This window comes from Oryx dammah, unplaced genomic scaffold (assembly GCF_014754425.2).
Source record: "Oryx dammah isolate SB20612 unplaced genomic scaffold, SCBI_Odam_1.1 HiC_scaffold_26, whole genome shotgun sequence".
NCBI classification, from domain to species: Eukaryota; Metazoa; Chordata; class Mammalia; order Artiodactyla; family Bovidae; genus Oryx; species Oryx dammah.
In genome coordinates, this window is record NW_024070210.1 from 32,438,135 (window position 1) to 32,462,665 (window position 24,531).

Genomic DNA, 24,531 nt, shown 5'->3' on the forward strand with positions numbered 1-24,531 from the left:
GTGGGTAGCCTTTTGGGGACTAACTTTTTTTTTTTTACTTGCTGTTCTGTGGCTGCTATTTATTTACTATGGTTCTTTTGGTTTGACTGCTTGTAACATTGCACTGTGAAAATATATCACGGTTTGTTTATCTCATCTTCATCCAGTCTTTTCTAGTGGTTTGCATTTGGGTCGTTTACAGATTTGGCCATTGTGAACATGGCTGCCATGAATATTCTTTTACATACTCTCCATTGCATGTGTGTAGGAGATTCTCTTGGGTATATATGTAGGAATAGGGCATATGAATATTTGACTTTAGGAAGCAATGCCTAACTGCTTTCCAAAATTGCTTCCATTTATACTGCCAACAGCAATGTACATGCTAATCTGTGGACCCATATCCTGGAAGCTTTCACAAATGGTTTCTCAGGCTTCATCACCAAGGAGGTTCTGATTCAGTTAAGTTGGGATATGTAGAAAGCATGAAAATCAACATTTCAAAATTACCTCAAAAGATTATGATTATCAACCAGGCTTGGAAAAATGCTGCTCTTCTAGGTTTGGGGATACCTGGGGCTAATTTGTCTGCTTTAAAATTGAGCATATTCCAGACACAGATTTAAACTTTTACTCTTTGACTTGACTTTTGAAAGTTATCTTCTCATGGTAACTCACTTCAGTTGTGTCCAACTCTCTGTGATCCCGTGGACTGTAGCCCGCCAAGCTCTTCTGTCCTTATGATTCTCCAGGCAAGAATACTGGAGTGGGTTGTCATGCTCTCCTCCAGGAATCTTCCCAACCCAGGGATTGAACCTATATCTTAGGTCTTCTGCACTGGCAGGCAGGTTCTTTATGTCACCAAAGTCATCTTTGGTGTATATTTAAATAAATTTTGTTAAATTTTCTATCTTTAGTAATAGGTTATATTGTTGTTTGGTCACTAAGTTGTGTCTGGCTCATTTGGGACCCTATGGACTGTAGCTACCAGGCTTGTCTGTGCATAGGATTTCCCAGGCAAGAATACTGGAGTGGGTTGCCTTTTCCTTCTGCAGGGGATCTTCCTGACCCAAAGATCAAACCCGTGTCTCCTGCTTGGCAGATGAATTCTTTACCACTAAGCCACCAGGGAAACCCGAATAGGTTATATAAAATCCTATAAAATCCATAATATTGTCAATAGAATAAATGGGAGATTAAAATTTGAAACCGGAGTTCTGATTTGAGGTAGTGTATTTTCCTGGAAGATAAGTGTTTGCCTTGGTTAGCTGAATCGATGCACTGTAGGAGATGGAACTGGTCTAAGTGCCAAATCTACTGTATGAGATATTGGTTTCATTAGTCGTTTCTTGCTTAGCAAGTAAAAGCATATATTTATATATATGCATTTCTCATTCGGATCATCTTTGGTCAAGTCATCTCTCTTGTGTTTGGCAGACCTAATGGACACAGTCACAGGGCCGAGTGAGGAGTTGTTCACACCAATTTTGGGTTCTCCAGTGACGCCCCCTGGAATAATGGAGGAGGTACCCAGCACTTCCCCAGCTCTTGCTGATCCTGAGGCGTCTTCTGAAAGAAGAACTGCGGCTCCGTCCTTTAGCTATGTTAACACAGCTGCCTCCTATGGCCTGGACCAACTTGAATCTGAAGGTATCCATGCTTTGAAGGGGATCTTTTCTAGGACAGAGACAGTGAGTCACTGAGCAAATGTTGTTTTTGAGAAAAGATCAAGGAGAAGTGTATTCAGTCTGTAGTGTCGATGAGGGGTCCATAGACTGTGGCCCAGCCAAATCCAGGCTGACATCTATTTTTGTATGACAAGCTCAGATTGATCTTTACATTTTCAAATGATTGGGAAAAAAAATCAAAAGAATAGTATTTTGTGAGATGTAAAAGTTTTTATAAAATCTAAATTTCAGTGCTCCTAATTCTAGCTGTATTGGAATGCAGCCACATTTGTTCATTTGTGTTGTCTGTGGTTATTTATGTGCCAGCATGGCAGAGCTGAGTAGCTGTGACAGAGACTAACTGCCCACAAAACCCAAAATATTTATGGGATGGCCTTGCCTGAAAAAACTCACTGACCCCTGCTCTCCATTAGTAACTCTCAATTATGGTTGAATGTTAGAATCACCTTGGGGAGTTTTTGAAGGATTCTAATACCCGAGTCCTTCTGCCAGTAATTCTGATTCAGCTGGGATAAGATCTGGCATCAACATTTCCGAGAGTTTCTTGAGATGATTTCTGTGTGCAGGCTGAGTTGAAGAAACTGTTTTAAATGGAAAACTTGAGTTTCCCCACTGGATTTTCTTGGGCAAAAATTTTAATGTGGATTGTATTTTTGTAACAGTGCTCTAGTGGTTAATGCTGGGCCATTCTCCCTTAATTATATCTCTGGGTTAGATGTTCCACTTTTTGCAGATGGGCAGTCTTCTCACCTTTTAAGGCTGAGAAATTCATGCCAAATTTTACTTTGCAAGACATTGGCTTTGAGCATGAAAAAGATGTTTGGGGTACAGCTGCATATCCACAAATGAGAAAACTGGAGATATAATGAAAGGTCGTTTAATTAATCAGCATTTTGGCAGGTGAACAGCTCCTGGCTAGATTGAAAAATGCCCAGTGATTTGTAAACTAATCTTGGAGATAGGTAAGCTCTTGGGCACTAAATTAGCCACGGGTTTGAAGCATTGAAGACCTAGGGTGTGCTGTTATTTTATATTTTGTCTACTCTGTAACAGGGAAGGTGGTTCAGCCAGGTTTTCAGCAGGCCTGCAGTCTCTATTGCAGACTTTCAGGGTAATACTGGTAGTTTTCTGGCAGAGAAACATGACATTTTAAGAGAAATGTGAATTCTATGGAGTGCTGGTTTAAGAAATGGATCAAAGCAAGCTCAGAGGCTAAGAGCTCTTGCTCTCCACATTAAGATAAGAACTTGGAATGTAGACTCATATTAGCTGTCTGCCCTCTTTGATGCCATCTGGAAAGACCAGGTTTCCCCAAATTAACTGGAGTTACAGATGACAGCTTTCCCGGCAGGGCTCACTGAATCAGAGGAAAAAAATTGGATTTGTGAATAATCCATACTTGTGAAACTGCAATAATTTTCTAAATTTAGTTGATGATGGAAGTTGTATTGAGATGTGTGAGAATTTTCTTAACTTGCCTAAGATGTCCTGGCGTTTTAGTGCTTTTCTTCTACACGATTCAGTTCCAGCTTCTTTTTGAGAATATATTTTGTCAGTTTTGATCTAAGTTATGATCCTTGTCAAGGCTTTGAAAGACTTTTTTGGTTTAAAAATATTCTTTCTGCTACATTGTTGGGCTTAAGACAAAATTTTGAATGAGCACACCTTTTTCCTAAGGAAAAGGGAGTGCGGTTTTTATATTTAAGTAGTATGTGTTAATAATGTCATTAGTTTTATGCTGGTCTATCAAACCCTCTGAAAGCAGAAGTGACTATATTTATTTAAATTGACAAATCAATAAATGCCTAGAGGCCTTCATTTTCAATGCATGTTTTTCCACCTTGTCCAGTGATATAAGTGCAGCTTGAGGCTCTGACTGGGTGAAACATTTTAATTTTTCCATAGCAATGGACTTGGGAGGATAGTTTATTTTTACTTAGAATAGGATCATGTGAGGTAAAGCTGTATACCTTTCAAATTTGAATCTCTGTGATGTGTTGATAAATGACAGACAATTCTCCAATTTAAGGTATTTATTTAATTATGTTATTAAAAGCTCTCTCTATAGTTATTTGAATACTTTCCTTCCCACGTGGGGACAAGAACACTTCTTCAGAGAATGGGATATTTATCTCAATGAGATATAACGAGAAATCTGCATCTTTAGACAACATACAACCAATAAGCAAAAAATTCCAAAGAAATTTCTGAATGTTTACCCTTTAAGGGATAGTCATGGCCCAGATGAACCGAAAATTTGTTTGTGCTTGATAGCCTGTCTTGTCTTTTCCTTTCCATCACTACAACATGATGACTAAGGGTGTGTATCGTTTTCTAGAACCGCTGTAACAAAGTACCTCAAACTGGGTGATTTAAACAACAGACATTGTTCTTTTGCAGTTTTGGAGCCTCGAAGCCTGAAATCAAGGTGTAGGCAGTGCTGTGCTCCCTCCATGGCTTCTGGGTGGGGATCATCCTTGCCTCTTCCAGCTTCTGATCCATCAGGCATTCCTTGGCTTGTGGCAGCAGAACTACAGCTTCTGCCTCCTCCTTCATATCTCCCTCCTTTGTGTTTCTGTGGCCAAATTTCCCTTGTCTTATAAGGACATCAGCCATTGGGTTAGGACTCGCCCTACTAATTACATCTTAACTTGCTACATCTGCTGGTACACTATTTCCAAATAAGATCATATTCACAAGTGTTTGGATTAGGAGTTAAACATATATTTGCACCAGGGGAAGGGGCTGGGGGCGGGTGCACAATTCAACTTGTAATAGGAGGTCTGCTTCTGAGCAGTTTTCCAGTTGGCTCTGAAGGCAGAACACCCCCTTGAGAGGTATGCACTGGTAGAGTGGGAAAGTTTGGCATGTTTTGCATTTCTCAAGCATTGAAGAAAGCCTGCTTCTATAAGTGCATAGTGCCCTGTGCCTATTTCAAAAAGTCTTTTACCTTGTCAGCAAACATGCAGTTTGATTTTTGAAGGATAATGGTTTATCTTTACTTCTCTGTATTTTTTAAGGGAATAAATGCTTTCAGGATGATAAAAAATGCATTATACTTATCTCAGGCATAATTCTACTAGGGCTGTATTCAGCATCTTTGGACTATAAACATGACAAAGTGTTCTAACTTTTAATTCAAAAGTGGATAATAGCAAAGCCTCCCGGGTGGTGCTAGTGGTAAAGAACACTCTTGCTAATGCAGGAGACTTAAGAGAGGCAGATTCGATCCCTGGGTCAGGAAAATCCCCTGGAGGAGGGCACGATAACCAGCTCCAGTATTCTTGCCTGGATAATCCCACAGACAGAGGAGCCTGGAGGGCTTTAGTCCATAGGGTCACAAAGAGTTCGCGACTGAAGCAACTCAGCATACACAGTATATATATATATATATACATATATATATATACACACATACATACACACACACGTATACATATATATATATATATATATAAACTAGTTTTTGAACATGATCTCTGTTTAGGTCGATACCATTTTTTGGTTGAATATTAATGTATTTCTCTGTATTTTTCTGCTCCAAAATGGCAGCTTAAAATTTCTGATTGCTTATGAAAACCTACTTGGAATATTTTCATTTGGGTTAGCTGTTTTTAAAATATTTTGAGACTAATTAATATCAAATTTCAATATTTCTTATCAGAAGAAATTCTACTTTACGTATTTTAGAAATCCAACTGAGGATATCTAAACAAATCAAACTTATTTTGTTGTTGTTCAGTCATTTAGGCGTGTCTGACTCTTTGCAACCCCATGGACTGCAGCACACCAGGCAGGCCTCCCTGTCCTTCACTGTGTCCCAAAGTTTGCTCAGACTCATGTCCATTGAGTCAGTGATGCCATCTAGCCATCTCATCCTCTGTTGCCCCCTTCTCTTCCTGCCCTCAATCTTTCCTAGCATCAGGGTCTTTCCTAGCTGACAACGAGTCAGCTCCTTGCATCAGGTGACGAAAGTATTGGAGCTTCAGCTTCAGCATCAGTCCTTACAATGGATGTTCAGGGTTGATTTCCTTTAGGATTGACTGGTTTGATATTCCTCCTGTCCTTGGGACTCTCAAGAGTCTTCACCAGTACCACAGTTCAAAAGCATCAATTCTTTGATGCTCAGCCTTCCTCATGGTCCAGCTCTCACCACTGTACATGACTACTGGAAAACTTAATTTTGGCCTTTCCTATATTTCTACAGAAGAGGGAAATTCATCCGTGCTGTAAAACTGTAACAATAGTTCTATAGGGTGGAAGATTGTGGCTTTAATAGTTCAATACTATTATTCATACCAGGTACTAGGTTTTAAGAACATGTGAGAAATAAGAGAACAAAAACGAAGGTTTCTCAGATGTTGTGATTAAGGTATTGGTAGGCCTTCCTCACATCCCCAGCACTTCCTTCCATAATGTCTGGAAGCCAATACCTGGGCTTTCCACCTAGTGGGAAATGGGAAACTGCTTCATGCTCCCCATGGTGCTGACCGGACAGACTTGGGAACGTGGTGAATTTGCTTGGACTCTCCCAAGATGAGCCTCTTAGCTTATTGCTTTGCTGCAAGAGAAGAAACAATTCCCATTTCCTTATCTGTTTCAACACACCTGTTTATTACAGAGTTTATAGAACATACTCATAGTAATTGATGGAGAAGGCAATGGCAACCCACTCCAGTACTCTTGCCTGGAAAATCCCATGGACGGAGGAGATTGGTATGTTGCAGTCCATGGGGTTGCTAAGAGTCCGACACGACTGAGCGTCCTCACTTTCACTTTTCACTTTCATGCATTGGAGAAGGAAATGGCAACCCACTCCAGTGTTCTTGCCTGGAGAATCCCAGGGACAGGGGAGCCTGGTGGGCTGCCGTCTATGGGGTTGCACAGAGTCGGACATGACTGAAGCAACTTAGCAGCAGCAGCAGCAGAGTAATTGATGTGAATTATTCCCCCCTTTGTATGTATGATGCATATTATATATAAACACATGACATGTTACTTGAAAAAATAGTAGGAAAACCATGTTTAATTTTTTAATATCTTGATTAAAAAATGAGACCAAATATATAGTTTAACTTCAATTTTCCTTTCTGACAGCTTTTCCCTTGTTTTTCGAAGAATATTTTGACTGTCCTTATATTTAGGTTTTGAAAGATTGTATTTTTGACATCTTTTCCCAGCGAGGCAGCATGCATGGGGCAGAAAGCTGTCATTGCTCTGTCACTTGTTGTTTGATCTATTTCAGTGACAATCCCTTTTCCTCCCTTCATGAATAGTTGTGTGTACACATCTGTGTGTGTATGTGTTTAATTTCATGGATGTTTTTTCCACAGTCCTCTGCGGGCATTTCCTATATATATGTATATATTTGCTGCACCTCTTAATTTCCTCTGCTGAAGTGATAGTGATATTATCTCTCCTTTCTTATCTGGAATTCTCAGTTGTGCCTCATCCTAGGATTCTCTCTACAATAACATAGGAATTTCAATAGCATAGGAATTTCAGGAGAAAGTCATGTTTGAAAAGCATACCTATGTTCAGATGACATATCTTTTGGCAGTGTGGGGGATGTCATAATTGGTACTGAAATCAAGATGCTTAGTTTCTTTCTTTTACTGGTAAATCAGAAATGAATGGGGAAATGCATTCTTTAAGCGGCATTATGGAGAAACCTCAGAGATATTTTTCTTTAATAGCTCCACTGAGGATTCTTAAGAGCTCATATAATTTTTATGAGAGAAATGTTTGCTCTTCACCTGCACTTTAATTCACAAAATCATTTTTTTTGGTCTTCGCAGTATGCACTTCTTTTCAGAGAATATTTTCTTATTATTTTCTCAATCCTCAAATAACTTTTCAATTCAGAAGGCAGCTAGAATGGATGAATGAGAAAGTCAAAGAGGAGTCAAAAGATCTCATCTCAAGGCCACGTTTATGAAGCCAAGTTTATGTGACTTATTGTTGGGAGCTGTTATGTGGGTATAATATTAAAGATCCAGTGGAGTGTTGTAAATTTGAACTGTCCACTGTTACTTGTGATACTGTTAAGGAGGTTCATACTGCTTTTCACTCTAATGTTAAGAATGAGTACAAATTTGGCTTTTCTTCTTAAAAATGCTTTGGATTTAATTTTGCCTCAGTAACAGAGGCAATTTCAATCACTGATTACCTGTTATGGTAAGTCACTTTGTTGGCTTGTCCTGAAGTCATCATACATTCTCTGGCATTTATGATAGGTCTCTGTTCTTAAGTACTTGTGTGCTCTGTAAGCTAGTACAGTAAATTACTCAGCACTCAGATTAGTCAACATATGTCTGCTCTTAATGTTCACATAGGCAGTGGTATTTCAGAAATAGTTAAAATCACAATATTATGATATGTTACCATAAAACTTTGCCACACATTCTGCTGTTGAAGAAAGATAGCTAATATTCACTCTTAAGTTTTTTGGTATGCTTTCTTATCATAGGGCATTTATTTATTGATATAGTCACAATTAAGTAAACATTGTTACAGAATTGATTCTTCCCATTTTTTTTTTGTATCTTTGTTGCTCAGCACCAGAAAGTTACACTACTTGGTAAAACTCATTCTTAGACGCTTATGAAATTTCATATAATGGTTCGTGATGACAAAAGGATTTAGCTTTGTACATATTCAGAGGTTTTGTTTATTCATTCATTTATGTGTATACTTAAGTATTTGATGATTCAGATAATAATAAGTAGATTTTGTATAAATTTTAGTAGAAGAGTTATGATAAATACATAAATAACAGATACACAAGGTAGAAGATGGGAAAGGATCACAAAAAAAATTACAAGGGGCTTCTCTGGTGGTTCAGTGGCTAAGACTCTGCACTCCCAATGCAGGGGGCCCGGGTTTGATCCCTGGTCAGAGAACTAGATCCTACATGCAACTAGATATCTCACATGCTACAATGAACATGGAAAATCCTGCTTGCTGCAGCCAAGATCAGGTGCAGCCAAATAAACAAACAAAAAGCTACGAAACAACAACAGCAACAAAACCATTATAGAGAAAGGACTGTGAAAGTTAGGAGAGAGAACTTAGCCCTAGCTTGCTGCTAAGTCACTTCAGTTGTGTCTGACTCTGTGCCACCCCATGGACAGCAGCCCACCAGGCTCCCCCGTCCCTGGGATTCTCCAGGCAAGAACACTGGAGTGGGTTGCCATTTCCTTCTCCAATGCATGAAAGTGAAAAGTGAAAGTGAAGTTGCTCAGTCGTATCCCACTCTTAGCGACCCCATGGACTGCAGCCTACCAGGCTCCTCCGTCCATGGGATTTTCCAGGCAAGAGTACTGGAGTGGGGTGCCATTGCCTTAGAGAAATACAGAATTGCTGTTATGCTTGGGAGTCGTGTGTGTATGTGTTTGTGTGTGTATTTGTGTGTGTGTGTATATGTATATGCTTCATCATTCTTTTGACGTTTATAGAAAAGTAAGTGGTAGGAGATCCAAAAGTATGGAAAACATTGCAAGAGGTGGTGAATTGTCCTTTATATATCACACATGCCACACTACCATTCAGTTATTTTATGGGTATATGATCAAGCGTATTTCTATAATTTTAGCTTGCTGGTTAAATGAATTTTTTCTTTTTTATTCTCCCAGTTTTATTGGGATATAACTGATATACAGCACTGTGAAAATTTAAGGTGTACAGGATGATGACTTGACTTACATATACTGTGAAATGATTACCACAATAAATTTAGTGAACATCCACCATCTTATGTAGATACAAAATAAAAGAAAATGTTTTTATCCTTGTGATGAGAACTCTTGGGATTTACTTTTTTAAAAACTTTCATATATATCATGTACTAAGTTGCTTCAATCATGTCCACCTCTCTGTGATCCTATGTATTGTAGCCCTCCAGGCTCTTCTGTCCGTGGGATTCTCCAGGCAAGAATATTGGAGTGGGTTGCATTTCCTTCTCCACATATATATCATACAATTAATTATGTTGCACATTACATCCCTAGTACTTACCTATCTATAACTGGAAGTTTGTATCTTTTGTCAGCCTTCCTTCAGTTTTTCCTCCTTTTATTTCCTGCCTCTGATAACCACCAATCTGATCTCTTTTTCTATGGGTTTGTTTTTAAAGTATAACTGACTGACAACATTATGTTACTTCCTGGTGCACAACATATTGATTTGATATTTTTATACATTTCAAAATTATCACCATGATAAGCCTAGTTATGTCACCATGCAAAAGCTACTTTGTCATTATTGAGATGAATTATTTCTTAAGAATAGTTTTAGAGGCAGCAACCAGGTACTCAGCCTCAGGCTAACAAGTACCTGATTTATAGGAAACAGTGCCAAGTCTGTCCTGAGTAGGTTGTTCAGAGTTCTAGGCAAAAGGATTGGTTTTGAGTGTTTCATCTGGTCTCATACTCCAGGGTTGACAATCCTGTGAGAAGTGGTCCAAGCAGGGCTTTCCATGTATGGTGGTTTTAGCAGTTGTTGAAGCAAGCATGCAGCTTGGGATCCCAAACACAATGGAATGTGGAGATTTTAAAGACATTTTATATGTTTGCAGAAAATCAAGGTATTTTTAAAAACATGATTTTTCAGTATGAGGCTAGATGTAACTATCCTTTTTCTGGTATAATCATTGAGAATTTTATTGCAGCAGAGTACGAATAATTATGAACCTTAACAATGTATAAAATAATGTGAGCATATTACCAACTGCATTTATCAGGCTATATTCATAACCATGACCCTGTTTTGGCATCAGACTACTTATTAAAATGAATACATATCCCTAAAGGAAAAGATTAGAAGGAAAATATAATGCATTGATTTGACTGGCCTTACAAGCTTTTAAAAATTGTTCACACTTGGAAATATTAAATTTATCTTAAAACATTTACATTGATTCTGCCTACATTTACCTACTTTTTCTCTTTTTAGCCATTCTTCCTTCTTTTAATTTTTTAACATCTCCAGACAAAACATTCTGTGAAAACTTCTACAAAAATGGTGTAAAGAGGGACTTCCCTGGCAGTCCAGGGAGTGTGGGTTTGATCCTTCATTGGGGAACTAAGATCCTGCACAGTGCATGTTGTGGCCAAAACAAACACACACACCCACAAACAAACAAACAAAAAAAAACACTTTTAAACATTATAAAGAATCTTCATGGTTTTATCATGAGAAAGAGATTCTCTGGGTGGTCAGAGGTCCCTTCACTGCTCCTTCTGGATTTTCTCAAGGTATCTATTTCACATGCTCTCTGCGTCCTCTTTCCTTTTAATATTCCAACTCAAGCATAGATGAAAACTCTCTCACTTGTTTCAGCTAAAATTAGTAGAAATCTAAAAAATACTTAGCTCAAACCTAAGGGAACACAAAGCAGATAAACCAAGAAAATAAAAGAAACAAAATGCATTAGTCTTATAGGGTACAATTTTCTCTCTGATCTTTCCTTAGCTAAGGAGCTCCCAGGGCTCCCAGCCCTTAACTCATTCCATGCTCTAAGAAGGTTTTTAATATTTGGCACTTGGTGGCTCAGAGGTTAAAGCATCTGCCAGCAATGCTGGAGACCCGGGTTCGATCCCTGGGTCGGGAAGATCCCCTGGAGAAGTAAATGGCAACCCACTCCAATATTCTTGCCTGGAGAATCCTATGGATGGAGGAGCCTGGTGGGCTACAGTCCGTGGGGTCACAAAGAGTTGGACACGACTGAGCAACTTCACTTCACTTCACCCAAAGCTCTGGAACAGTTTTTCAGGCACCTTGCTACACTTTCTGGCTTTGCACCTCTTGACTTGTTTCATGTTCAGAGGGTAACTTCTCATTCTCTCTTCCCCATCCCTGTCCCCATGTGGAAGAGCCAAGACAAAGGTGCAGATTTCCTCTAGAGCCCACCACCAAGTAGGGAATCCCCAACCCCAGGTAAATATTATCTGTCCTGCTTTCCAAGATGAAGGAGACACCTGCTATCCCTAGGCAGTTGATAACCAGACAACCATCATGACTGACACCATGTACATCTCACTCTTTAGAGGAAATCCCATCTCTGTTAAAAGCATGTCATGGTTCACGTATGGGCAATATCGCACTGTTCTCACTATACAAGAAATACACCGGTATAGGGACATTCTGTCACATCCTATAGCAAATAATACTCAATATGATGCTACTCCATAAACAGAGGGCTATGAAGTGAAAAGAAGACAGGAAGGAGGAACAGAATCTGTTCAGCTTAAAGTTATCTTTCTATTTTATATTGGAGTGTAGTTGATTTACAGTGTTGTGTCAAGTTCTGGTTTACAGCAAAGTCATGTAGTTACACATATTCATGTATCTATTCTTTTCTAGATTCTTTCTCATATAAGTTATTACAGAATATGGAGTAGAGTTCTCTGTGCTATATACAGTAGGTCTTTGTTGACTGTTTTATAAATGGTAGTATGTATATATCAATTCCAGTCTCCTAATTATCTCTCCCCTCAACCTTTCCCCTTTGGTAACCATAAATTTGTTTTCTAAGCCTATGAGTCTGTTTCTGTTTGGGAAGTAGCTTCATTTGTAGCATTTTTTTAGGTTCCATGTATAAGTGACATCCTATGACATTTGTCTTTCTCTGACTTGCTTCCTTTAGTATGATAATCTCTAGGCCCATCCGTGTTGCTGCAGATGGCGTTATTTCATTCTTTTTTATGGCTGAGTAATATTCCATTGTATGTATGTACCACATCTTCTTTATCCATTCATCTGTTGATAGTCATTTACGTTGCTTCCATGTCTTGGCTATTGCATGTAGTTCTGCAGTGAACTTTGGGGTGCGTGTACCTTCTTGAATTATGGTTTTCTCTTGATATGAGATTGCTGGATCACATGGCAGCTGTATTTTTAGGTTTTTAAGAAACCTCCATGTTGTTTTCCGTAGTGGCCACATCAACTTACTTTCCCACCAACAGGGTTACCTTTTCTTCACGTCCTCTCCAGTATTGATTGTTTGTAGACTTTTGATGATGGCTGTTCTGCCCAGTGTGAGATGACATGTCATTGTAGTTTTGATTTGCATTTCCCTAATAATTAGTGATGTTGAGCAACTCTTCATGTGCTTTTTGGTCATCTGTATGTCTCCTTTATGAAGCTTCTCAGACCACACAGCCTTCATTGAGGAATAATACAGACTAGTAAAAAATTAACTCTGATTATGGTCTCAAATGAACATATCCGAGTTTAAGTTTTAGTTTCATCATGAATAAGATCAAACTATTTAATTTCTTTAGACATCAGTTTTTCTATCTGTGTAAAGCAGAGATACTGGTGTTCCTGTCTCTTATTTTTGAGCTTAAAATGAGAACTTGTATGTAGTAAATACATATGTGACATAGAGTAAATGCTTAATAAATATGAACATTTAATATCATTTATCAATTAAAATTATATATTGTGATTATGTAATATGTATTAATTATTATAATGAAATATTCATATCCTCTCTATGCAACCAATAGGTTAGGGGCAGGTAGACAGTGTAAGTGAACCAAGAAGGTGCCTAGAACAGTAGAGAGTGGTGAACGTGTTCTAGTAGAGAGCACACTCTTCTACTAGGTGCTTCCTCTGATCTGGGTGGATTCTGCTTGTAATTGTTGCCGGAGGAGAATGTAAGTTTGGTGATGCCAGATCTCAGATATTTTCCAAGATAAGCTGAAAATTCCAATTTTGTATGAAATATTCTGATATTTTTTAAGTGTTGGAAATCAGCTCAAGTATTTACTTATCCTGTTTCCTTTTTTATTGGTATGCACACCCGAAGTGAGTCTATCTTTCCAGCCATTGATCATCAGTTTGTGCTCTTAACTTAATTCTCCAAACCTCTTTAAGGGCAGGGTCAGAACTTTCTGCCTTGTGTCCATGATGGTTGTAGGTACCTGTTGCTGGGTAAGTGATAATTGGCAATGGAATGTATGGTTTTAGGACCTTATCTTGTTTAATTAATGTGCTTTCTACTTGACTTACTTTGTTGGTTGTTGTTTTAAATTCAGTGCTTATTTTATATCTGAAGTTGAGCATTTTCTATGTGAATGAAGCAGTGACTCCCAACTACCTTCTGTTGGGAATCTAGTAGGAATTTGCTTAGATTTGTTGCATTCCATTGTGGGGTTGAACATTATTTCATTTTCTCTTATTGGAATCTATAGTGATACCTGGACTCAGGTAAGGGGAACTCAATATAAATGATTCTTTTTAAAAATAATTAATTATTTGGGCTGCGTTGGGTCTTTGTTGTGGTGTGACGGCCTCTCGTGGAACTTGGGCTTTTCTTGGTGCAGTGCTCAGGCTCTAAAGTGCACGGGTGCAGTAGTTGTGGGGCGCTGGCTCTCTAGTTGTGGCATGAGGGCTTAGTTGCCCTGCGGCATGTGGGGTCTTAGTTCCCTGACCAGGAATCGAGCCTGCATTTCCTGCATTGCAAGGCGGATTCTTAACTGGACCTGAACCACCAGGGAAGGCCCTTACATGATTCTTTAAGACCACTTTGAGAAGCCAGAGTGGAAGGGAAGGAAAAAACGGTAAGGGGAGAGGGAGGAGATCCTGATCTAGAAAAGTGAAAGTCGCTCAGTCGTGTGTCCGACTCTACCACCCCATGGACTGTAGCCCACCAGGCTGGCTCCTCTGTCCATGGGATTCTCCAGGCAAAAATACTGCAGTGGGTTACCATGCCCTCCTCCAGGGGATCTTCTCCACTCAGGGATTGAACCCAGGTCTCCCACTTCGCAGGTGAATTCTTTACTGTCTGAACCTAAAATGTTATTGGAGTTAATTTGTTCAAAGATTGTTTCCCCTCATGGGCCACTCTCATTTGCCACCTGGGGGTGACAAAAGCATGTAGATGGATTTTCCTTAAAAAGTTGATATCATATTCATTTGAGGTGTATGCATAATATAAATTAATAAAAATTATAATGTAGTCCTTTGAAGGCATTATTTTGAAGAGGAAGATAATGATTTAGAGTTCTGTTCAATTTCAATCACCGTATGTTGAGGGCTTATTTTGTGCAAGGCACAATGCTTGATCCTGTGGGTAGGACACAAAGAGTAAGACAGAATCTCTGGTTTCAAGAAGGTAAATATGCACAGGTATGATGAAACAAACACATTTCCACTAATTAATTTGTAAACCTCATTTTGAATTAGTTAAGTCATGTTTTAAAGTTTGAAGGGAAATCTACTTTCATAGATATTTTTGCAAAATTAATAATCAGCTTAACCAACCCATGATTTATCTTTTGAGTGTACGTGGATTATTATTTTAAAAAATATTTTTTATTTTTTAAAATTGTTGGTTGCACTAGGTCTTCACTGTTGCTTGTGGGCTTTCTCTAGTTGCAGAGAGCAGGAGCTACTCTTTCTTGCGGTGCACAGGCTTCTCATTGCAGTGGCTTCTTCTTGAAGCCAGGCTCTGGGTGCATGGGCTTCAGTAGTTGCAGCATGTGGACTTAGTAATTGTGGCTTGCTGGCTCTAGGGTGTGCAGACTTCAGTAGTCGTGGCACAGGGACTCATTAGTGTGGCTCACGAGCCCTGGGGTGTGCAGGCTTCAGCAGTGGCAGCACGTGGGCTCAGAAGTTGTGGCACATGGGCTTAGTTGCTCTGCTGCATTGGAATCCTCCTGGACCAGGGATCACACCCATGTCACCTCCGCTGGCAGGTGGATTCCCATCCCTGTGCCAAGTTCCTATGTGGAGTATTATGCATAAATTTTGTATGCTGCTACTAAGTCGCGTCAGTCGTGTCTGACTCTGTGTGACCCCGTAGACGGCAGCCCACCAGGTTCCCCCGTCCCTGGGATTCTCCAGGCAAGAACACTGGAGTGGGTTGACATTTCCTTCTTCAATGCATGAAAGTGAAAAGTGAAAGTGAAGTCGCTCGGTCATGTCCGACTCTTAGCGAACCCATGGACTGCAGCCCACCAGGCTCCTCTGTCCCTGGGATTTTCCAGGCAGGAACACTGGAGTGGGTTGCCATTGTATATGTTTGCTTAATATTTCTTTACTAAATTACTGCGGAGAAAGGTTTTATTCTGGATGGCTCAGAATTTATAGATACAATAATATTAAAGCTTCTGTTTCTCTTTATAGCACCCTTGATAAATAGAACAATATGCTGTAGTCTCACTTTCCAAAGGGAAATATTTAAGAGTCTGTCATCTGAATCCAAAGCGAGTTGTTTAATGAATGGAAGCTAGATTTAGGAACTTACATAACTTGTTTCAGTGCTCTATTAAGATAACTCAATTTAATTAGGGGCAGGATCTGTACAAGATAATAGAGAACACCAATTATATGGGGTCAAGGCTGAAAAGGGTTTATGTGCTGACCAGAAAATGTGAGGTTAGTTATGTAGACTGATCTTTTTAGCTTGCTAACCAGATATCAAGAGCAGAATCAACATTATCAAGAGCAGAATCCTCTAAAGAAAGTAATGTTAAATTAAATAAGAAAATATTTAGACATCTTTATGAAATATGAGTTGAATCCAGAATATCTATCAAGGAGGTGTTTGAAGTGCACAAATTATCTTGTCTCAAACAAGATATAAAATTTTTTCATGTATGTACCTTTTAAATATTGTGAAAGTTAGAATGGAGGAAATTACTAATGATTATGTTCACTATTACAGAGTTAATGGAAAGTTTGAACTTTAGTAAAATGTTTTCAAGAAATTTGTATAGATTAATATGGGAGGTTTAAAAATATCACTGTGAGGGGATTTTAAAAAGAGAGAATTAAAGCAATTAACAGAAACATTTAAAGCAGAATGTTTAATAAGCAATAACATTTGAGATTTTATCTAATTTTAAAATGCACTGCAAATTACAGATTGCTCTTATGAGTGAAATCTGGAATTTGAAAATGGTGTTTCAAAAGCCAATAAACTCTCATTTAACTTACTAGACCTATTTTAAATGTAGATGATATGGATGCTTTTGGAAACTCACTCTTTGGATTTCATTTTCTGGTGAAGACTCTGACAGACCCAGCCATAGCAAAATGACTAGGTCTTGCATAAAACACACACTTTAGAACATTAATGACATTGCAGTCAGAAAAAATCTTTAAGGATTGTACTTTTTAGCTCAATCCATCCCAAAGTGAGCCGAAACCTAGCAAGTGAGCTGTAAGAAGTAAGCAAATTGGAAAGGGAAAGGCACTCTAGGACAACAGTAATACCAGGAGTCAACATTGGACTTGTAGCAGGAAGAGGAATGCAGGCTGAAATTTCCACATTAAGGCTGTGTCTTTAAGAGGGGAATAAAGCAGTTCCAGGTTTGTGTCACAGCCTGAATCCCTACAGAAGCAGAGGTAAATCTTCGCTGGAGAAGAGCATGCCCAGTTGAAATGCATTATTTTCCCACAGATTAAAATCAAGCAAATGTAGTCTCATCATAAAAGATCAATAAACTGTCAAGGAAACAAACAGCCATGACTGAGAGTCAGCAGAAAAGTGAAATAATTGATTGACCCACTCCTTATCCAGGACCTTAGGTACTAAAATGATCAGAATAGAGTATGAAATAACCATGTATAAAAAGATTAAAAGAAAGAAAAGATGAAATCACAAAAATTGTCAGTAATAAGGAACTGACAAAAATGACCCAGCAGATTTTTTTTAAAGAACAAATAAAGCATTTAGAAATAAAAATAAAATTGTTGGGGGAAAACTCTTGATAATTAAATGGTTAAATGTGCAATAAGAGAGTTAGTGAATAGGACGATCAGTTTAAAGATATTACAAACAGTGTAGTACCAAGAGACAGCAAATGAGACAACAGGAGGGAAAAGCACCGAAAAAGGGGGACACATAGAGAAACAAATTCAAATATGTCAGTAATGACAATAAATACAAGGGAACTAAATATGGTGTTCAGTTTAGTTCAGTCGCTTAGTCGTGTCCAACTCTTTGCGACCCCATGAATTGCAGCACGCCAAGCCTCCCTGTCCGTCACCAACTTCTGGAGTTCATCCAAACTCATGTCCATCGAGTCAGTGATGCCATCTCATCCTCTGTCGTCCCCTTCTCCTCCTGCCCCCAATCCCTCCCAACATCAGAGTCTTTTCCAATGGGTCAGCTCTTTGCATGAGGTGGCCAAAGTATTGGAGTTTCAGCTTTAGCATCATTCCTTCCAAAGAACACCCAGGACTGATCTCCTTTAGAATGGCCTGGTTGGATCTCCTTGCAGTCCAAGGGACTGTCAAGAGTCTTCTCCAACACCATAGTTCAAAAGCATCAATTCTTCGGTGCTCAGCTTTCTTCACAGTCCAACTCTCACATCCATACATGACCACAGGAAAAACCATAGCCTTGACTAGACGGACCTTTGTTGGCAAAGTAATGTCTCTGCTTTTCAATATGCTGTCTAGGTTGGTCATAACTTTCCTTCCAAGGAATAAGCGTCTTTTAATTTCATTGCTGTAATCACAGTTAGCTGTGGGATTTTTATAGATGTCTTTTATCAGGTTGAGAAAGTTTCTGCCTTTTCCTAGTTTGCTGAGACTTCTGTTTTTGTTTGTTTGGTTGGTTTTGGTCATTAATGGATATTGAATTTTATCAAGTGCTTTTTCTGAATCTGTTTCTGTACCTATTGAGATGATGATACGGTTTTTCTGTTAATATGCTGAGTTGTACTGATTGATTTTTGAATGCTAAGACAACTTTGTATTTTGGGGATAAGCTCAACTGTATCATCCTTTTAATGTCTTGGTTTCAATTTGCTAAAGTTTTCAAACAAAATAAAATTTAAGACAAAATGCATGACATAAAAAAATACTGTACCAAACTATTAGAGAATACACAATACCTTAAAGCACACAGTAAATATTTACGCAAACTGATCATGTGCTAGACCATAAAGCCATCTTGACAAATTTCAAGAATTGATACCGTGCAGGCCAGTTCTCTGATGTCTGCTCAATTTAGACATTTAAAATAAAAAGATAAATTGTCCCATACCTTTGAAAATTAAAAAAAAATACTTCCAAATAATTTATGTATCATTTTGCAACCCCATGGACTATAGCCTGCCAGGCTCCTCTGTCCATGGGATTTTCCAGGCAAGAGAGCTGGAGTGGGTTGCCATTGCCTTCTCTAGGGGATCTTCCTGACCCAGGGATTGAACCTGGGTCTCCTGCATTGCGGGCAGATGCTTTACCCTCTGAGCTACCAGGGAAGCCCATAGTATAAAATAAGAGTAATTAAAAATGAATCCTAGTGAAATATTCTTTCAAAACTTGTAAGATGAAGATAAATGGGTATTTAAAGGGAAATAGCCTTTATGGAGTAGGAAATGGCAACCCACTCCAGTATTCTTTTTTTTAAAAATCTATTTATTTATTTGGCTGCTCTGAGTCTTAGTTGTGGATGTGTACTCTTAATTGCAGCATGTGGGATCTAGTTCCCTGGCCAGGGATTGAACACAGGCCCCTTGCAGTATCTTTGCCACTGGACCACCAGGGAAGTCCCACCCTCCAGTATTCTTGCCTGGAGAATCCCATGGACAGAGGAGCCTGGCAGGCTACAGACTATGGGGTCGCAAAGAGTCAGACACAACTGAAATGATTTCGCATAGCACATTTAGCCTTTAAAGTTTCTATTAGAAAAGAAGAAAGTCTGAGAATTAATGTCCCAGGCAGCCTCCACCTTAAGCTATAAAAACAAAAGAACCCCAAAGAAAACAGAAGGAATGAAATAATAAAAAAAATAAGATTTCATTATTTTACTTTTCCATTTCACTGATCCATGATGGCTTGACTAAGATTTTGTAAAATTTGTATGGAAGAACAAGAGTTCAGGAAATAATTGCCAGTCAGTGCACTGCTAAAGAAAAGGATTAGAGGAGAGGGACACTTGCTCTATCAGATATTAGGACTGATAAAACTCTTACTATATCTTTATATATTTAGGCAATATGGTCATGGACAAGGATAATTAAAATAACTAGTGGAACAGAATAGAGGGCATTGAAACAGACACAGTTCTATAGGGGTTCTTGATGTAGGAGAGAGATGGTTTTACAGAGCAGTGGGGAAAGCATTTATTTTTTCCCCATAAAAGTTCTGGGACAATTGGTTGTCCATATAGAAAAAATTAAATCAGAGTGAATATAACCTGATATACAGAAAGTGATTCCATATGGTCTAAAACTGATGTGAAAAATGAAATTCAAAAACTTGAGAAAAATTATAGAATATCTCACTGCACTAATGATACAGAAGGATTTTTTGAAGTCATGACACAAAAACTGCTCACCACAAGGAAAATGTTGATAAATTCCGCTGAAACTGAAAACTTTTATAAGAAGTTAACTAGAAAAGCAGTGAATGTACAACTTCTGAAACTGGGGAGGGTTGGGAATTCCCTGGTGGTCTGATGGTTAAGGCGCTGGTCTTTCACTGCTGTGGGTATGAGTTCAGTCTCTGGCGGAGGAACTAAGATCCCACAAGCCACGTGGCCAAAACAACAACAAAAAACTAGGGTAGATGTTTGAAATACATATAATTTTATAATACATGTAACTGATAAAGGATTGTGTCTAGAATAGTGAGAACTCCAAAAAATCAATAGGGAAGTGACAGACAACCCAAAAGAAGAAGGAGCAAACATGATTAGGCAGAGATACACAAACTTATGATCAAATACACAACCTCAGAAATACTTTAATTACAAAAATGCAAATTACCTCTACAGTGACATACCATTTTATATACACTGGATTGAAAAAAAAAAGTGTGACAGTAACAAAGGTTGGTGAGGTTGTGGAGCTAAGGAAGTATATCGAGACATTATTTAGAATGTTGAACACTTCTATTCCTTTGACCGAGCAAGTCTACTTTTAGGAACATGCCCTAAGGAAACCCCTTTGAATAGATTTATTAGAGATCATATATGACTGTTCATAACAGTACTATACATAACAGCAAAAAATTGGCAACAACTAAATAACTCAAAAGTTTATTCACACAAGGCTAAATAAATAGTGCTAAGTTGCTTCAGTTGTGTCCGACTCTGTGTGACCCCATAGATGGCAGCCCACCAGGCTCCTCTGTCCCTGGGATTCTCCAGGCAAGAACACTGGAGTGGGTTGCCATTTCCTTCTCCAATGCATGCATGCATGCAAGCTAAGTCGCTTCAGTCGTGTCCAACTCTCTGCGACCCTATGGACAGCAGCCCACCAGGTTCCTTTATCCACAGGATTCTCTAGGCAAGAATACTGGAGTGGGTTGCCATTTCCTTCTCCGATAAATAGTGACATGCTTGCAAAATGGAATACCATAAATTGGTGAAATTTACAAACTGGTATTTTGTTAGATGTGTGAAACTTAAAATCATAATTTTGAGTGGAAAAAGAGATCCTGAAGTAAAACATTCAGTAATTTTTTTCTCCATTACATGCTTCTTGTTGTTTTTCCAAAACATTTTTAAAAATTGAAGTATAATTGGTTTACAGGTGTATGGCAAAGTAATTCATCATTCAGTAATTTTTTATGACATTCAGGGGAAGTAGGTAGTTAAGATGATAGAGGAATATGCAAATAGATGCCACAGTATTAGTAATATTCCAGGTTTCTTCACTTATTAAGCTTAACAGCATAAATATGATCTATATTCTCTTGTATATATCTAATATTATGTGATAAAAATGTGAAAACGGCAGAAATGCTTAAGTTTTAAGAAATGTAATGAAATTCTATAACGTCTAAGTCAGCTTAACATTGTGAGCTGCTGAATTTTGTGGTCATGATTTCAGTAGTTTCTGGGGTTCTTCAACCCCTTCCAATCCCAGGGAGCCATCTGCTGGAGAATTGCTTCAACTTCTTAAAATGAGATTCATTTTCTTTTCTGATGTTTAAGTTTTGCACCCAGTTTGATGCCCAAATTAAAAATAAATTGGAGGCAGGTGCAAGGCCGCAAGATGGTGGCGGCTGGAGGGCCGCTTGAGGCAGGCGGCGTTGGCCCTGCTGCTCCCGGCCCCACGCCTGCCCGCCTGGGAGCTGTCAGCTCCCGCTCGGCTCTATCACAAGAAGGTTGTTGATCATTATGAAAATCCCCAAAACGTGGGGTCCCTTGACAAGACATCTAAAAATGTTGGGACTGGATTGGTGGGGGCTTCAGCATGTAGTGATGTCATGAAATCACAGGTTCAAGAGGATGAAAAGGGGAAGATTGTGGACGCCAGGTTTAAAACATCTGGCTGTGGTTCTGCCATTGCCTCCAGCTTGTTAGCCACCGAATGGGTAAAGGGGAAGACGGTGGAGGAAGCCTTGACCATCAAAAACACAGATCTCGCCAAGGAGCTGTGCCTCCCGCCTGTGAAACTGCACTGCTCTATGCTGGCTGAAGATGCCAAGGCCACCCTGGCTGATTACAAACGGAAAACAGAACCCCAAACAGAAGAGGCCAAGAAGAAATGAGCCCCTGGTGATGCCTCGAAGGTCCCACAGGCTGCCAGCCCCCCAGCCATGCACACACAGGTGTTCAGAAGCCCTCGCGCTACAGTAAATGAGCTCTGAGATTCTTACACTGGCTGCTCACCTTGTGACTCTAACTCAAGCAAAATACACAGCCTGGTTGTTCTGAACCCTCTGGTTTCTTGCAGCTCACTTTCATCGCCTTAACCTCGCATGAGTCTATTTCGGTTTGTGTGTATGACCCCAAAACTGAAATCAATAGTGAAGTCTCTATTGATTTGGGTAGTCGTGAAGTGCACAATATCTAATTTTACCTGGATCTTTTGGGGGAAGACTACCAGTAGAATGCCTTGGTAAGACTATTTGGTAGGACCAAATAATAAGTATTGTACAAGTATTTATGTACAAGTATTATACATAAAACAGATTTTGCATCTATATAATAAGGGAATGTTGTAAGACTAAATAAATAAATTGGAAAGTAAATATAAAATGGAAAATTAAAGCAGTACCATCCCCAGTGCTTTATTTGCTCTTTATGTGTGGAAACCATTCTGCTACAGTGGCTTTTGATTATATTGTATAGGGGCTCCCAGGAAAATACATGGCAAGAAACATTTCTTCTTTTAAAAGTCTGGCACTGGGATCTGTCAGAGCCATTCCTTTTATAGGGGAAATGGGAGAAAGACTCATGTATGCTTAGCTTCCACCCAGAGAATTCACCCTGTTTCTTTTCATTGTGTCCTTCATCTTCACATGCCCTAATTTATGTGGCATAGTTTCGATTTTAAACTTTGTAAAGAGAAAGAGAAGTTTGACTCTTAAACCTAATGAATAAATAGGCAAAAGATAAGGATTCAGATTAATCACTGCTGTTCCAAAGAGTTTTAGTCACTCAGTTGTCTGACTCTTTGCGACTCCATGGACTGCAACCCACCAGGCTCCTCTGTCCATGAAATTCTCCAGGCAAGAGTACTGGAGTGGGCTACCATTCCCTTCTCCAGGGGATCTTCCCAACTTTGGCTACCAGATGCGAGGAGCCAACTCATTGGAAAAGACCTTGATCCTGGGAAAGATTGAAGGCAAAAGGAGAAAAGGATGACAGAGTATGAGACAGTTAGATAGCATCACCAACTCAATGAACATGAATTTGAGCAGGCTCTGGGAGATAATGAAGAACAGGGAAGCCTGGTGTGTTGCAGTCCATGGGGTTGCAAAGAGTTGGATGTGACTTAGCAACTGAAAAATAAACAACAACAATTCCAAAGAGACAGAAAGTTCAGGTGGGAGCCTCTTCTTACTATAAGTCAAGGATAGCCAGGTCATGTTGGGGAACAAGTGTTACTGGTGGGGTTCTTCCTACTCCTAGTATTGGGACGACAAATTCTCAACCAAGGACTCGCCAGTAGTACTCTGGAAATGCTAGCTATGTCTCTATCTTCTAGAGCTAAAAAATTGTCTAAACTGTGATACAAATGGAATGAGAGAAATGGAGCCTCTTTGGTGGGAACTGCTTATTAAATGGCAACTGGACTTTGCAGTAGAATGAGGTTACTCAGGCCAGGACCACAAGACAAGCTTTCTCCAATATCTTCTGTTGAATTTGTTGGGGGAATCATGGCCCTGGCCCTGAAAGGAATGAAAACTTTCAGGTTTGGTAACCAGAGGTAGAAATGTTTGCAATAAATAAAGAAAAGAGGCTTGACCTAGAAAGTCAAAAATTTGGGGTTTCACGAACTCGTGTGAGGCTCTGCTGTGATATTTGAACACCCAAGGCAGTATATCACCAGTAAAGTAGACTGTAAGTAATACAGAATTTCTGAAACTTGCTCTGCTTAGTCAAGTATGTACATTTGGAGGATAACGCCTGCACAGGCTTCTCGCTGCAGGGGCTTCTCTTGTGGAGCATGGGCTCTAGGGCTCACAGACCTCAATACTTGGGGCTCTGGACTCTAGATCAATAGAGGTGGCTCATTTAGCTGCTCCATGGCATGTGGGATCTTCCCAGACCAGGGATTGAACCTATGTCTCCTACACTGGCAGGCAGATTCTTTACCAGTGAGACACTAGGGAAGCCCTGAGCAATGCTTCTTTCTACAGGTTCTTTTTTTTTTTTCGTTTTTTGGCGCTACCTTTAGATAGAATAATTGTGCGTGTGTGTTTTCGGTTGATCCATATGCCTCTTTGGGATTCAGATAAATGAAAATAAAATTGGGGTTTTATTTTAACAAAATTACAGAATCCAGAAAGCACTACCCTATAGCCGTTAACATATAACCTGATAGTGTTATTTGAATGAGTTCTTCATTTAGTTTCAGTTCTTTAAATCAGAGATTTTGTTATTGTTTCTAGCACACTTTGCTGAATGCTTATTTCATTTTGTTGTCCTTTGTTTTCAGAAGTG

At 39.1% G+C, this 24,531-nt stretch overlaps 1 protein-coding gene and 1 non-coding gene across 2 annotated transcripts in view; both read left to right on the forward strand.

Annotated features, from left to right (window-relative positions):
- ARMH4 (armadillo like helical domain containing 4) overlaps nt 1-24,531 on the forward strand; it is a 141,436-nt gene that overhangs the window by 16,704 nt on the left and 100,201 nt on the right. Inside the window, exon 4 of the mRNA XM_040226367.1 lies at nt 1,417-1,629. Coding sequence (XP_040082301.1) covers nt 1,417-1,629 — 213 coding nt within the window. The remainder of the gene's footprint in view (nt 1-1,416; nt 1,630-24,531) is intronic.
- TRNAG-CCC lies at nt 8,497-8,569 on the forward strand. Its single transcript has one exon. It is a non-coding gene; the product is annotated as a tRNA-Gly (tRNA).